At 51.4% G+C, this 14308-nt stretch overlaps 2 protein-coding genes across 2 annotated transcripts in view; one reads left to right on the forward strand and one right to left on the reverse strand.

Moving 5' to 3' along the window:
* LOC104045097 (LIM homeobox transcription factor 1-alpha-like) overlaps positions 1-7309 on the forward strand; it is a 28846-nt gene extending 21537 nt beyond the window's left edge. Inside the window, exons 3-8 of the mRNA XM_064475633.1 lie at positions 1021-1253; positions 2708-2865; positions 2956-3033; positions 3718-3850; positions 4248-4406; positions 4778-7309. Of these exons, the coding sequence (XP_064331703.1) occupies positions 1021-1253; positions 2708-2865; positions 2956-3033; positions 3718-3850; positions 4248-4406; positions 4778-4932 (916 nt within the window). The 3' untranslated portion in view covers positions 4933-7309. The remainder of the gene's footprint in view (positions 1-1020; positions 1254-2707; positions 2866-2955; positions 3034-3717; positions 3851-4247; positions 4407-4777) is intronic.
* A 5199-nt stretch (positions 7310-12508) lies between these two features.
* On the reverse strand, positions 12509-14307 carry CHCHD5 (coiled-coil-helix-coiled-coil-helix domain containing 5). The gene is made up of 4 exons (XM_064437097.1): positions 14171-14307; positions 13938-14078; positions 13667-13818; positions 12509-12973 (listed from the first exon to the last, which is right to left on the reverse strand). The coding sequence occupies exons 1-3, from the start codon at positions 14290-14292 to the stop codon at positions 13668-13670; spliced, it is 414 nt and encodes a 137-aa protein (XP_064293167.1). The 5' UTR covers positions 14293-14307; the 3' UTR covers positions 12509-12973; position 13667.
* Position 14308: the final 1 nt, after the last annotated feature.

Here is a 14308-nt window from a genome sequence, read left to right on the forward strand (position 1 = left end):
GAGGGACGTTGGTGTTAGGAAAGGGACAGGTTTGGACTCAGCCCAGATTTGGACGGGGATTGTGCCTGGAACACGCTCCCAGTTTGCTCCGTCGTTAAGACAGCGAGAGGTTGTGGTTAAAAGGCTGCTCTTTCCTCCCAGCTTTTTCAACTCCAATTTGATTATTATTTTTCAAGTGTGACTTACAGGAAGACAAAGAGGAAAGGGGGAGAGAGAGACGGGGAGGGAGAACACGCATGCAAACACACTCACACAAAGGAGAGAGAAATCCCACACCATTCCAGTTGGAATGTCCCAGACACTTCAGCCGAAAGCCACCGCACAGCACAAATCCATGGTGGTATTTGGAAGGGATGAGCCCACCCCTGTAAGCCTCTTCATCCTGCTCCACAGAGTTTGCCAGGAGGATTAACCCAGTCTTGTTCTCAATCCCAGTTTATGAGTTCCCTGCTGGTGGGGAAGATCCTGTGTGTTTAAACAACAGCCTAATTAATCCCTATTTTATTACTTTCTCTTGTCAAGTGGCTAAATAGAAGCTGTCAGCCGGCAGCCACCACCGCTCACATTTGTTTAGATCCCAAATTACTTCATCAGAACCATCTGCTCTGTACGCAGGGTGCTCAGCAGTTGTTTGTTTCCCTCCCTGGGCACGGTGTGGGGCACAAACAGCCTCCCCTGTGGGACTGCCTGCATAAGGCTCCTCCAAGGCCTAGGGATGGTCCTGGAGGGGTTCATAAAGTCCTCTCGCTAGGAGCAACCTAACAAAGCCAGGCAGTGAACGGCCCTAGAGAGGAAGAGGGGATGTGGAGCTCTGTCTTGTTGGGCCAGGCAAGTTCGTGCTCCTCCCTGGGGCTACAGAAGGTCAGAAAGCCCCAAAACACAGTTGGGATGTACGTTTCTTGCTGGGATGTGCTAGCGCAGCTCCAAAATCCACCCCCTTCTTTCTCCTGGCTTGCTGAGCCCCAACCCAGGGCTGATCTTCCCTGCCCAAGTGTCTAACCGCCGGGCCCTTCTTTGCAGGCTGTTCCAGACCAAGTGCAGCAGCTGCTTGAAGGCGATCGCCCCCTCCGAGCTCATCATGCGGGTGCTGGAGAACGTCTACCACGTTCACTGCTTCTACTGCTGCGAGTGTGAGCGGCGCCTGCAGCGGGGAGACGAGTTTGTGCTCAAGGAGGGGCAGCTGCTGTGCCGCAGTGACTATGAGAAGGAGAAGGAGATGCTGAGCGCTATCAGCCCGGCACCCACCGAGTCTGGTGAGGGGCCGGGGCCGGAGCGGTGCTGAGGGTGGGGAACCAGGGTGAACATGGTAGAGGTCAGGTCTGGTCCCTAACGAACCACAGGGGAGGCTTCAGGGGGAGGAGGTGACTTGACAGCCCTTGACTGTAAGGGCCGGAGTAGTAGAAAACAGACAATATTTTAAAGGTACATAAAGTACTGGCAGTTCTCTCCTGGATCCTCAGGAACTTACAGGTACACAGGAATTATTTAAGTTCCAAAGGGCCTCTTTTATCCTAATATTGAAGACCCTATAATGAAGACCTTTGCTAGAGGTCTACAGTAGTATTTGGATCCCTCTAGGAATTCCTGATACCGATGTTCTGGATCTTCTCATAGTAAGAAGCAACAACCACCATCCTGACCATAGTCCCGGTACCAGGATAGGCGTACGGCACAAGATGCCTTTCCCAGTCCCTGCCAACTTGCTGAATTCTGCCGTTTTTAGACCTGAGTTCCTCCAACCAGGTCTGAATGGAGGTTTTTCATACAAAGGGATAGGAAAAAAAGTGTCACTAAAGGTGTATCTTACAGGAGCAGGCAAGGAACACTTGGCCAAGTTAATTAACTAACAAACTGCGTTAAAGTGTTTAATATAACTCATTTGGAGCAAAGCACATTGACATCACACTCTTCCATCGAGGGCCACAAAACTGCTCCGAGGGCTGCAGCACCTCTCCTACAAGGCTGGGAGAGCTGGGGTTGTTCAGCTGGAGAAGAGGAGGCTGCAGGGAGACCTTATTGCAGCCTCCCAGTGCTTAAAGGGGGCTTATAAGATGGGGACAAGCTTTTTAGCAGGGCCTGTTGTGACAGGACAAGGGGGAATGGTTTTAAACTAAAGGAGGGTGGATTTAGGCTGGATCTAAGGAAGACATTTTCACAATGAGGGCGGTGAAACCCTGGCCCAGGTTGCCCCGAGAGGTGATCGAAGCCCCATCCCTGGGAACACTCAAGGTTGGACGGGGCTGTGAGGGGCGTGATCTGGGTGAAGATGTCCCTGCTCACTGCAGGGGGTTGGACTAGAGACCTCTAAAGGTCCCTTCCTGCCCAAACCAGTCTGTGATTCTATGAGATGTAGGTAGGTGGAGGTTGTAGCATCTTTTCCCCTCGGTGCTCGGCAGCCAAGGGGGTACCAGGCTGCCGAGACCTACTTGGCTGATCCGGAGGGGTTTGGGTGGGCTGCTCTGAGCGGATCGTTACAGAATGGACGATACGGGGCCACGGTGTCCCATCAGCTCCATCTCTGAATTGACAGCGTTGCCCCGAGCCACGGCTCAGTCCACGAGCTTTACTGGCTTCGTTCTGTGCTTCTGCTCTAAACCTCACCTTGGAAGGAGCAAAGCTCTGACACGTTTCTCTGAATCCTTGCGCTGGGAGCTGGCCCAGAAAGGCCACTCTCTGCTGAATCACCGCTACCGATCTTCCATTGCAGTGAAAAGCGAGGATGAAGACGGCAGCCACTCGCACGGCAAAGGCAGCGAGGAGAGCAAAGACCACAAGCGCTCCAAGCGCCCGCGCACCATCCTTACCACACAGCAGCGTCGGGCGTTCAAGGCCTCGTTCGAGGTTTCCTCAAAACCTTGCAGAAAGGTACAAGGAGGCCACTCAGCACAACTGCTGGCTTGGATCCTTTTAAGTGCAACTTAAGTTCTGATTCAGCTCTCCGGGTTTTGTGGACAGGTAAGAGAGACCCTGGCAGCCGAGACGGGCTTGACTGTGCGGGTGGTACAGGTCTGGTTCCAGAACCAGAGAGCCAAGGTGAGTGACGGTTCCCGTGCCGCAGCCGGGCTCTGCCTACCTGCGGGATATCACACACGCTCGTTCGATTAAAAGGAAACATAGACTAGCTTAGAAAAAGGGAAAAAGGTTAGAAGAAGAGAAGGGCTATGCAGGACCATCCACAGGTCCACCTAGTCCCACAACGTGTATCTAATAGTAGCGAAAGCTGAAAGAGAAATACAAAAATTGATTCATTATAGATGTTTGCAGGGCTTAATATTTTTCATGTTGGTTTTTTTTATTACGCTCTTTCTACTTGGTTTTCCCCCCTCACTATAGAAAGACTGGAAGGATTTCCTACTTCTTTCTTCTAGGAGTTGAAACATTCCTAATTTTGCAGAATTTAAAGGTTGAAAACAGAAAACGTGGCTTTGCAAACCTCGCTTCGTAGTAAAACAAAGCCCTTTGTTTTTTAAACTGCAAATGGCATCTCCCAAAAGATAAGAGAACCTTTTCTGTCAGCCCCGTTCCTCACAGGGGGCTGAAGGCAGGGAGCATTGACTGCAGAGGAATCACCCAGAGGAGCTTGAGCAGGATTATCTCAGGGCAGTGCTCGGTCTCTGCGAAAGGCAGGCGGCAGCAGTCCACGGCTCTGTTAAACGCAAGCCACTGCCCTCCCCTCTCAGTCAGAACCTCAGATCCGGGGTCTCCGTCTCCTTGCAGATGAAGAAGATTGCTCGCAGACAACAACAGCAGCAGCAGCAACAGCAGGAGCAAGACCAGCTGGGCAACCCTCGCTTAGGGACCGGGAGAGGGACCGGTCGCAACAGCAGGCAGAGCAACGACGACAGCGAAGGTGAGGAGCCGCTGCGCGCGGTGACAGCTCTTGGGGGCTGCGCGCTGGGATGGAGGGGATCGACTCGGATGCGTTGGAGGGAGAGCGTGCGCAGGAAGAGATTAGCAAAAAGTGTGGAGGTTGTAACTGGATTGGTATGGGCGAGCTGGAGTAAGTAGGTAGTGTTCAGCAAGACTCGTGGGTGCTCGTGATGCAGCACGTAACTCCTCTTTTTGAGGGGGTGACGGGGTTTTTCTGCTGCGTGGATGCTCAGAGCCTAGTACCGTGCAGCGCTGGTCCCGAGTTAGACCGCCAAACGTTGCTGCAGCCACATGAATAACGCGGTCGCGACAGCGCTCTGCCCCACAGCGCGCTGTGCACCCTTTGCTTCAACCCATCCCCCTGGTTGTGTCTTTAGACGGCGCAAGCGTTCACGGCCTGGATGGGCTCATGGTCCCCTACCCCAGGATCCCCCAGCAGCAGCTGCTGCCCCTGGATCAGAACGGCTACAGCACAGACCTGTACAGACAAGGGCTGACGCCGCCCCAGCTGCCAGGAGACCACCTGCACCCCTACGGTAGGAGCGCGGTGTGGAGATTGTCCTGTCTCTGCGTCCAAGCCGCACGTAGCAGTCCAAGTCGTGACGAGCCAGCTCCGCTGCGACCGCTGGCGAAGGCAGCAGCAGACTGGGACTTGGCGCAGAGCCTTTCCCAGAGGTTGGGTGAGGCCGGAGCCTCCGACCGAGCTCTGCTAGGGGCCGGGGAGCGAGGCTGGGGTCTTACCTCCATCCAACACAAAACGGTTGGGTGAGGGAGGAAAGAGTTATGCCTAAAGCTGGTTGTACGTGTGGGGCTCACCTCATCCCTGCTCAGGGTGACCATGGCTCCAGGTGAAACATGACATGCTCGTGCCACGTTCACACGCATTTCCTTTTCCTTCCTCTTCTAGACTCAGAAGGAGTTTTTCACGATATGGACAGTGACAGCATCAGCCACCTGGGAGACTGCCTGCTGTCAACGGCTGAAGCCAACCTCCTCCAAGCCCGCGTGGGCAACCCCATTGACCGACTCTACTCCATGCAGAGCTCCTACTTCACATCCTGACCATAGAAAAGCTCCCGACTCTTCACGAGTATCTCGGATGGATGCTGCTTCAAATTCAGAACGAGGGCGAGGGAGAAGAAACAAGACTGAGACCTTCAGAGACATTCGTTGAGCACTGCACAACGGAGCAGGCAACTAGGTCTGCCACACATACAAGCACTAATACACGGAGACCTTTCACAGCCTGAAGGACTTTGGATCGCCTCTCTCCTTTTTTCTAGCCACGAGTAGATCGATGGTATGATGTTGTTTAGCTGTAACTTTAGCGGTTTGTCCAGTGTTTAAGCTTTTGAGCATTATGTCCTGCAAACAAAGACTGGCCAAGCTAACCAGAGCTGCCCCTAGAAGTAGGAGGTGCCCTTCCCACAAGAACTCCATTTATTCCAGCCTCGGTCACAGCTGAGCTGCTCGCTGTGCCGTTTTGCCTCATTTCCCAATCCAGATACAGGCTTCACGGGACAAGGTTAATTTTCAACAGTAAAATCCAAGGTCCTGAGGCATCTCTAAATGATGCCGCTGCTGCTTCAGAGATTTTCTTCACGGTTGTCGACCAGTTGGACCAGGACAGGTTTTTTTCATGTTTGACACTTGGGAAATGCACACTAGTTTGGCCCCTGGTTGAAACGGCTACGCTCGGGTATCTGCTTCAAGAAACAACAGAATATTTATCCTCTGTCGTGTTCAGGGGTGCCAAGAGAAGCCTAACACACCCACAGTGAGTTCTCTATCACCTTTACGTCTGTCTTTTTCTGAAGGGGCAGTTTTACTCCCTGTTTGGACAGACCAAAGACATATTCTCACAAAATCACAGCTGCCAGCCACACTAATTTCTGCCAGTTTCTTTTTTAAAACAGCAAAGTGAAACGCTTTTACTCTAAAAATATCCCTGCTAGAAAGCCCTGGCTCTGTCGGTCTGTCCACAGAGGGATTTCCCACCCTGACTGTGCTCCCGGTCCACTCAAGGCATCCCAGCACCTCGCTTCCCTCCCACAAGCAATGAGAGAAAGAAACTGGATTGTGTTACGCTACCACACATCCCCGCCAAGTCACTTAACTCCAAGAGGTTAGTTTTCGCTTCGAGGGCAACCCCGGGGTGACGTCAGGACTCAGCCAAGAGAAAAGGGTGTCTCCACTGAGGGCCGAAAGGAATAATCCATGTCCTCTTACCCATCATCATGCCACGAGGCAGGCGAGTTACGAGAAGCAGGTGGGCACTAATATGCGTACCCACAAAAAAGGGCAAGAAAGAGAGAGCAGAGAATGGACGCCTGAATTGTTACCAAAGGGAAATTCTTTATTCTCCTGCTGAAGACCCAAACCTGGGATTTTGTTCTTTGTATACGTGAAGGATTGCCGGTGTTCCGGGAAAGGTCGGGCTTTCCCATGAGCCTGCTTGCAGCATGCCAGCTGAAGGAGTACCGTCCTCCAGAACTGACCTGCCCCTGTCTATTTGAACTGAACAACAGGCAAGCAACTTCCAAAGGAAATAAGGACTTATTTTTAAATCTTGGACCTCCGGAGTTGTGAGTCTGGAGCGGTGCAACCCAAAAACCTGGCTGACTGATGTTTCTGTAGGTGGTGTTTTCCTTCTAAGCCTCCACAGGCTTCTCAGTCTGATTTCAAAGGTGTGTAGCCTCTCAAATGAAACAAACAAAAAAAAGAAATGGCTAATTTTTGTTGTCTGCCGTTACAGAGGAAGATTCCCAGGAACTACATAATCCTGGATTTGGGGATGAAAGGAGATGATACGTTTTGCTTTTTATTAGGATTTTTCACCTTCTCAACTACTTATAGAGACCTGACCTAAAGAATGACGTGTAACAGAACCACAGCCCTTATAAAGATCCCTCGGCCGTTGCTTCACCTTTAATAAAGCTGTGTGAACGTGACACGTGCTGATGTGCAGTCACTTCCCGTTGCGTTTAGTGCCGGGTTCTGTAGCTGGACTTGCCTTCGCTCTCAGTATCAATGTCTCTCCCCAGAAGGCAGTCGTGTACATAGCTTACAGACACTTTGACATTTCTTTTTATGAGGGGAGGGGGAGCCTTGCGCAGAAACAACTATTTATGACGTATGTTTGCCCAGATAGACAAGTTCTAGACGAAGCTGCTGCCGCTGGGTGACTCCCACCTTTGTTGCGTGGTCATCCACCCCTAAGAATCGAAACGGGAAAACTCCTAAAGCTGTATGTTACTTCTAGAGGCTCCTGCACTAGAGGCGGTCTCAGTTTAGGCAAAGTTTTAAGAGAATGTTACAGTGAACTATGTGCAAATCAATGTTTCTCCCAAATACCAGAGCCAGCTTCACCCACTGAACCCCCACCCTCTCTTCCTTGTGCTCTAGTGCTGTGATGTGCCGATGTTTTTTTTTTTTTTGCATGTACGTTTGAAAATAAAAACAACAACAACAAAAAAAGCAAACTGTAAGTGGAAATGTGAAGCTTGCCTCAGCACAGTCAGTCGAAGCGCACGCACGAGCAGTCAGCTGGCTCCCTGCAGCCCCGCGAAGGCTGGCCTGTGCTCCTCAGGAGGACGGCCCGTCCGTTACCTTTCCCAGGAACCTGGTGTCCTGGAGCAAAGGAGTATCGAGCGTTGGCGGCTGTTCGTACCTTAATAGAGCCGGCAAACGCGCTAGCAGGAGGCAGCTAGGTGCAAGAGGAACTAGAATCCCAACGCGAATAAATAAATCCGGTGAAGAGCTGCGCTAGACCTGGAGCTACCGACGCGAAGGAGTCTGATAGTGACAAGAGAGTTTGAGTACAAGAGCCAGTGATGAAATTCAAACCCTATAGCTAAGGGAAGAAATGATCCCCTCTCAGGTTGCAGGTACTCCCCAGTTTTGAGCGCAGATTCTGCCTCAAATGAGCAGAAAAGCGGACGCTAAGCACCCCAGCTGACACTGTCAGCGCCCGGAAAGCTATCAGGCTTGCCAAGCAAGTCCTGCTACTTCTCTTGGCAAAGGGTAGCGCTGCTCTTAGCATCGACAGCCAGGTATCAGAGTTCAGTGACTGCAGGCGAATCGACTCCCAACCGTTTCTTGCGGCTGGAAGTCTTCTTGCAGCGACAAGAGAGCTGGGGAGACAGCGACAGGAGTGCCGGGGGGGGCATTACGTGGGAAGAGGCAGAAGTAGCTTGTGTACGTACACAGAAGGGATCTGACCCTTTGGCAGCCACGGGGTATCAGTGTGCATCCCAAAGCACCCCCAGACACCAGTGAATTAACACTCGCGGCTATCGTAGGGCTCAGGGAATGTGTACCCGTGAGGAAGTAATAGCAGCAAGAGGCTAAGCCCGCTCTGCAGCAGAGCGAGGAAGAGAACCACACGCACCTTGGGCAGCACCCACACTTTTTGGCTCTCCCCTTTTGCTCTGCACGGTCAAGAGACAGAACAATCGCTCTCATCGAGCAGGGAGGTGCAGGTCCTTGGCTGTGACACGCCAACGTATTTGCTGAGAAGGAGGGTTAGGGAACGCCCGCAGCTCTCTGAAATGCCCAGATGTGTTTCTCTCCTGTCTTTGCAGACAGGAGAATAAAGGTGACTAAAAGCCAGTCAAGGTGACAGAGTGACCACGAGATGAAAAACGCTCCCCTCTGCCCACACGATTTCCCTCGCGTTCACGAGGGACTCGGAAAAAACCCACCTGGACGACAGCCAAGTAAAGCAAGCGTGTGTGTGGATGGAATGTGGCTCCGTACAGCGCTCTGCCCTCGACAGTTGCCCATTTCAGACCCGGGCCTGCCAGCAGCACTAAATCTCTCCCTGTGACTGCAGACACCAAAGGAACACGCTGATTTATGGTTCCTTTAAGTAAGAGAAGCAGAGTGTAAAACGAGAATATTTTCTGGATGAAAAATTAAAGAGATGTTTTTGTTAGTTCCTCATTCTAGGATCGTGTGTAATTTACCTTATTGGTTTTAAAGTTCCACTTGAAAGGAAAAGTGACATCAACAGGAGTTAAAGCAACAGGCTGAAAAAAAGCCCTGACACACTTAACTTCACATTCTGAGAGATCTAAACCAAGAAGAAATGGAGGAAAAACAAAGCAGAGAATTAACTAACCTAATGATCCTTGGCTTTTTCTGAGTGAAGGACCTCAGGACTCCTTGCATGCATTAATTAATTATCCTTCATTACTCCCCAGCCAAGTAGGTGTTATTTATTTCAGAGACAAGTAAACAGAGGCAGAGAACACGTTATGACTAGTTTCCAAGGCCACACAGAAAGACAGCGGCTAAGTTAAAAGAGAAAAAAACCTGACATCCAGTTTCCCTAACTACCAGCCAAAATGCACATTTGACCGAAAACAAGAGTCGAGAACAATGAAAAGTGGAGAAAAACAGAGAACCAGGAGGTGGAAACCGAGCAGAGAATGGCAACGCCCATGGCAGAAGAGACGAAATGGAAGGACTATAGTGACACAATGTGTGGAGCAAGGATCCTTTGCAATAGTTATCCCCCAAGCAAGAACGCCTACACAAGCCTGACACTGGTATCTCAACCATCTTAGAACTTGCTTCTTTGGGTTCTTCTCCCTGGTACTGCAGGGGTTTAGTGTTGATTTGTGGTCGGGTTTGTGTTTGGGAGGATGTGAGAGGACCAATCTATCCAAATCCTGCACTCAGTCTTCCCCCCCGCCCCTCCAAGTCTCCCGCTCTGGGAAATGCAGGCTTATTCACTTATTGATCTCAGCCACTTGGCATTCGTTTAGCTGAATCTCTTTGCAGCCTTTGGAGATAAAGCTGAACCTACCAGTTTGATTGACTGCCCGAGGACTTTTATTCCCTTGTTTAGCTTTATGCCAGTAACTGCCCTAACAGCTTCCCGCACTTGCCTCCATGCCTGTCCTAGTCAGTGCGGTACGAGACAGTATCATAATCCTGTGGTACAAGAAATGAAGTGAATGCTTCCTTGGGTCCCAATTCCTGTTTCCTTCTCAGGTTTTCAGAGGTCTCCCTCGCCAGTCTACACCTTGTGAAAGACACCGGAGCAACCGATGCTCCTTTTAGCTTTTCGTCCTACGTATTTCCAGTGACAGGCCCAAAAACCTAACAGCTGGATTTGGAAATAGCAGCTTCTCCCGACACTCACAGGGACGCTCGCTCACCCTCTGTGTATGGCTTTGCCTTATTTCCAGCTGCTGCCATGCATCCAAACAAGTCGGATCCACAGCAGCCCTTCCTTTACGGTTGTCAATGCCAGAAATAGCTGTAATTGCCACGCCGGTTTTATTCCAGCAACCAGCAAGAGCAGGTAGCCCATGCAGTCAGAAAGAGCTGCAGAACTCCTGCCCTGTGCCGCGCACCTGAAGAGGCCTTAGGCCCCTCTGCCTACGCGAGAATGAAACTGATTGATCATGCAGTACTGCCCGTCTAGCTCCTGACTGCTTCAAGGCTAAGGGGAAAGCAAGAGAATACTCCCCGCCTTCTCCTAGTCGTTACCTGGCACATCCAGTCGAAGGGAAGAAAATGGTTGGCACTCCTTTCACTTTGCACAAAGGAATTTGCCAAATTTCCCTGGGCTACGAGTTGATTTAATCTAGAAACTTTTCCGAGGGAGCTGGTGAACTGAGGAAGGTGACAAGTGCAGGTAGTGACCACCACCACAATACTTCCCGCCACGGAAGGTTCCGCCATTCCCTGCTACACAAGGTTATTTTACATTTACATTACGCACATAGTGAAAGATGTACGAGGACGTTCTTTATTCAGAATAAAACTTGCCGCTGCCCAACATTGCCTCAGAAAGCATTTTTCCCCTCGATTGCACACGGAAACAGGATGAAGCAGCATCTTCCTCTCCCTCCTCTGCCTTAGTAACATGTTAACTGAACCCCGTGCCAGTTTGGCTCATCGATGACAACGGCAAGTGCCTGGCAGCTCAGTGGTTAATGTGTTAGAGCAAGTAATAATAGAGTGGCTCAGGCTCCTGAGAAGGAGGAGGCATAACTGGGCTTAAGAGGGGGCCCAGTGCACCTTAAACGTAATGAAAAATGGCTTTTCTGCTGACAGGCTGACATTTCAATACAATGTCAACAACATGTAAAGCACCTTCGCTCCTGTATAACGGCATCCTTAATAAAGCTATTCGCACCACAGATATTTATGACTAATGGGGAGCTGCCTGGTATAAATAAAACTCAAAAAAGACTCACTAAAAATAGATTTCTCCTCCTTTTCTGGTAGCACTTGCCCCCTCTCTAAATTAATTTTGAAGCAAAGCCACCGTCCCTTTTTTTCTCCCAACTTTTCTGCCAGAAGATAAAACTGCTCTTTACGTTTCAAACACACGGCCTTTGATAAAGGGAAACAAAGAGTTTTCTGCGAGCGTGCATCTGTTTTTAGACGTGACCCCAGCATCTTCCTGTGTTCCCGTCACTGCTGAAATGTGGCCACCTCTACGAGACAGACGCCAGCGACGCCGACAGCCAGCTTTGTGATTCGGGCTCCGCTAGAAACTGGAACAGATCGACTTAAATCTGCTCTCCCTCTCCCCAAAGGAGTTAAACTCTGCCCAAATGGAAAACGCAAGCGATGTTTGCCAACCACCACAGGCTCAAAGGCAAACGCTTGGACTTATGCCTGGCTGAAAGACGAATAAGGATTAATGTGTCCCAGGAAGGGGGTAAGAACCCTTGGGAACCAGGTCGAAGCCAAGTTTCCCGGTCCACACCTCACCCTCTCTGAGAGGTACAAAAAAAAACCCCTCGCAAACACAGCAAAGCTGTGCTGTACTTCCAGACAAAGGCTCTGCTGGCGCTGTACACAATAGTTTCTGCGTGTCGCCTGCTCCCTGCACACCTCTGGAAAACGTTGGGGTTTGGTTCCCTGTAACTTTTCTGGAAGACCAAGTTCCCACCCCAGCCAGCAGCAAAGCTGCTCCTCCGAAGCTACGTTTGTATAACTAGGTCATAGAAGCTCATTTCTCCTTCCTCATACCAGGCCTTGAGTAGCCCAAAGGGATTTTTCCAAGGTTTAAACTTCTGCTGGGAGAGATTCTCAGTCCCGCTGACAGACAGCACATTAAACAGACCTACAGTGATTTTCAGGCACGGCACATGGGAGCCGAGCCACGGCTCCTAGATCGCAGCGCCTCAGAGCTCTCCCTCAACAGAAGAGCTCACAAATCTCCTGAGCCCCAGGTCTTAATCCACACCTCGCCAGACCATCTATTGTTTCTTGGTTTAATTTCTTTCCCACTAGTTACAGCCCAGAAACAACCTCTCCTTAGAGCTGGGCTCTTTGTTCCCCTGTGTAAGAACAACGGAGGTGCCCCTCCACCCCCCTGCACTGGAAGATCTCTGCTGCGCTGTCGATAGAGCCGTCAGTGCTCGGAAGTCCGCAGTTTTTCTGCCGTCTCTGCCAGTGGGAAGACTCCCTCTGCTGTTCTAAACCAGCAGAAGGCCCGGGGCTACAACCCCTCACAGCACCCCCAAAATTGGGAGCTGCACAGGATGTTTTCAAGGGGGTCAAACTGGGACATTTACAGCCAAAGGAATGTCCCTGGAGTGGGTCCAGCTCAGAGGGCAGCTTCCATCATCAGTGGGAAAAGCCAGAACCGGCGTTGGATCTTGAAAAGTGTTGGGTTTTTTTTTTATTGGGACGAAGGAAAATTTTTTGCTTAATTATCAAAGGAACTCTTGAAGAATACAGACCGCAGAAAAAGAGGTAGGGGCTGATTTTAAGCTTTCAGTTCTTATTCAAGCACATCTGCAGGCTGCTGCTGATCCTTTGGTGTCGCTTCAACACAGTTCTGTGATTTATTTACTGATAAAAAGTTTTTAGAGGCAACTCAGCAGCCAAAACCCAGCGTTATCAGCACACAAGTGCCGACGGATCAGGAACGCTCCGACACCCCGGTCAGAATCCAGCTCTCTGCTGGAGACAAGCGTAGCATGACCAGAACCAAGCAAACCACATCGCGGGGCTGCGCTTCGTTTTTCAGAGGGGAAAAACCAACCCAACCAAGCATTGGAACGATACTCCAGAGTACAGAAAGATTTTTCCTTCACTCCTGAAGATGAATTTTAATTCCAAGGTTCCCCTATGAAAAAACAGCACAAATAAAAGCATCAGGTAGGCTCCGTACGTATGCAGCACCCTAGTTATGAGGCACAGCAGATTGTGACAGCAGGTCACGGGAGTATGTCACATTCAGGTGATCTCTAGACGCTTAATAACATATTATTTACTTCAACCTTGCCCCATCGATCTTTACGAGACCTTTAGCAGAGCGCAGCAAGCTGACCTACCCCAACAAAGCCATTCTGTGTATTTTATGGTCCAAAACCAACGATCAGGTTGATTAACAGATTTAGACAAAACCCATAACTTTACCCCAGCAAGACTGCTTTCTTCCCAGAGCCTTTCGCCACAGGGCATCGGCTTAGTCCGACACTGAGAACGACCAACCCGTTTGGAGAAATACACTGTTGTGTTCACGTCTGTAACGGCCACATGCACATCACTTACAGCCCATCAATCCATGCCAGTGAATTACCGCACTTTTAGCCTAGATACGCTTCCCCGGCTCTGTATTTTTTGGAGAAGGCTAAGTCTGAGTTTACAGAGACAGGAAGGGAAAGTGGGTGGGAGAAACACGCGGGTCTGTGTGTATTCTGGGCTGTGTTATTCCACTCTGGCTGTTTAAACAAGCAGTTTCCAAGCAGACAGGGAGAGTAGCTGTCAGGAGGAGGTCTTGAGGGAAAGCAACCCCGCTCGGCAGCCCACCGCTCACCTCACGTGGAGAGCTTCACCCGGTCAGCGCAGAGCAGGAAGGCGTTGACATGCTCGCTGCAGTTCATGACGGAGGCTTGGTTCTCCTTCAGACACTGCTCGAAGGCGGCGAACGGCTCCGCGCAGTCCTGGCGGATCTGCTGCACGATCGGGCTGCGGGATAACACCGAACCCTCAGCTCCCGGGGCACCGCACGGCCCGACCGACAGGCCCAACCCTCCTGAGGCCCAACACGGGAGGCCCAACCCCGGCCCCATCCCTCCCGCACTCACTGAGCGGCGGCGCAACGGGACATGCTGAGGCGGAGCCCGTGACAGTCGCGCTGCCAAGAGGCCGGGCTGGCGGCCACGCACCGCCCGTACTGGTCCATCTCGTTGCGGCAGTAACGTGCCGTGATTTCCAAGGCCGCCTGCCTGAGAGGAGACAGCAAAGTTAACGGGGGGGGGGGGCCAGCGCGGCCTACCTCGGCCCGGTCCCCCCGCCGCCGCCGCCGCCGCTTACTCACATGCCGCCGCCGCCACCGGTGCTCCCGCCCGTACTACCGCTGTGCGCATGCGCCGACGCCGCTACGTCCCTATGCGCATGCGTTGTGCCGTGGGCGTTGGCCAGCCGCACGGTGCGACGCATGCGTAGTGACGGGGAG

The sequence above is a fragment of the Phalacrocorax carbo genome, chromosome 30, assembly GCF_963921805.1.
Source record: "Phalacrocorax carbo chromosome 30, bPhaCar2.1, whole genome shotgun sequence".
Classification (NCBI taxonomy): domain Eukaryota; kingdom Metazoa; phylum Chordata; class Aves; order Suliformes; family Phalacrocoracidae; genus Phalacrocorax; species Phalacrocorax carbo.

Coding starts and splice junctions, on each gene's coding strand:
- CHCHD5 (XM_064437097.1), bottom strand. CDS start 14,292: ATGCGTCGCACCGTGCGGCTGGCCAACGCCCACGGCACAACGCATGCG. Junction 14,079..14,170: donor ACCGGTGGCGGCGGCGGCAT/GTGAGTAAGCGG, acceptor GTCTCCTCTCAG/GCAGGCGGCCTTGGAAATCA. Junction 13,819..13,937: donor TCCCGTTGCGCCGCCGCTCA/GTGAGTGCGGGA, acceptor GTTATCCCGCAG/CCCGATCGTGCAGCAGATCC.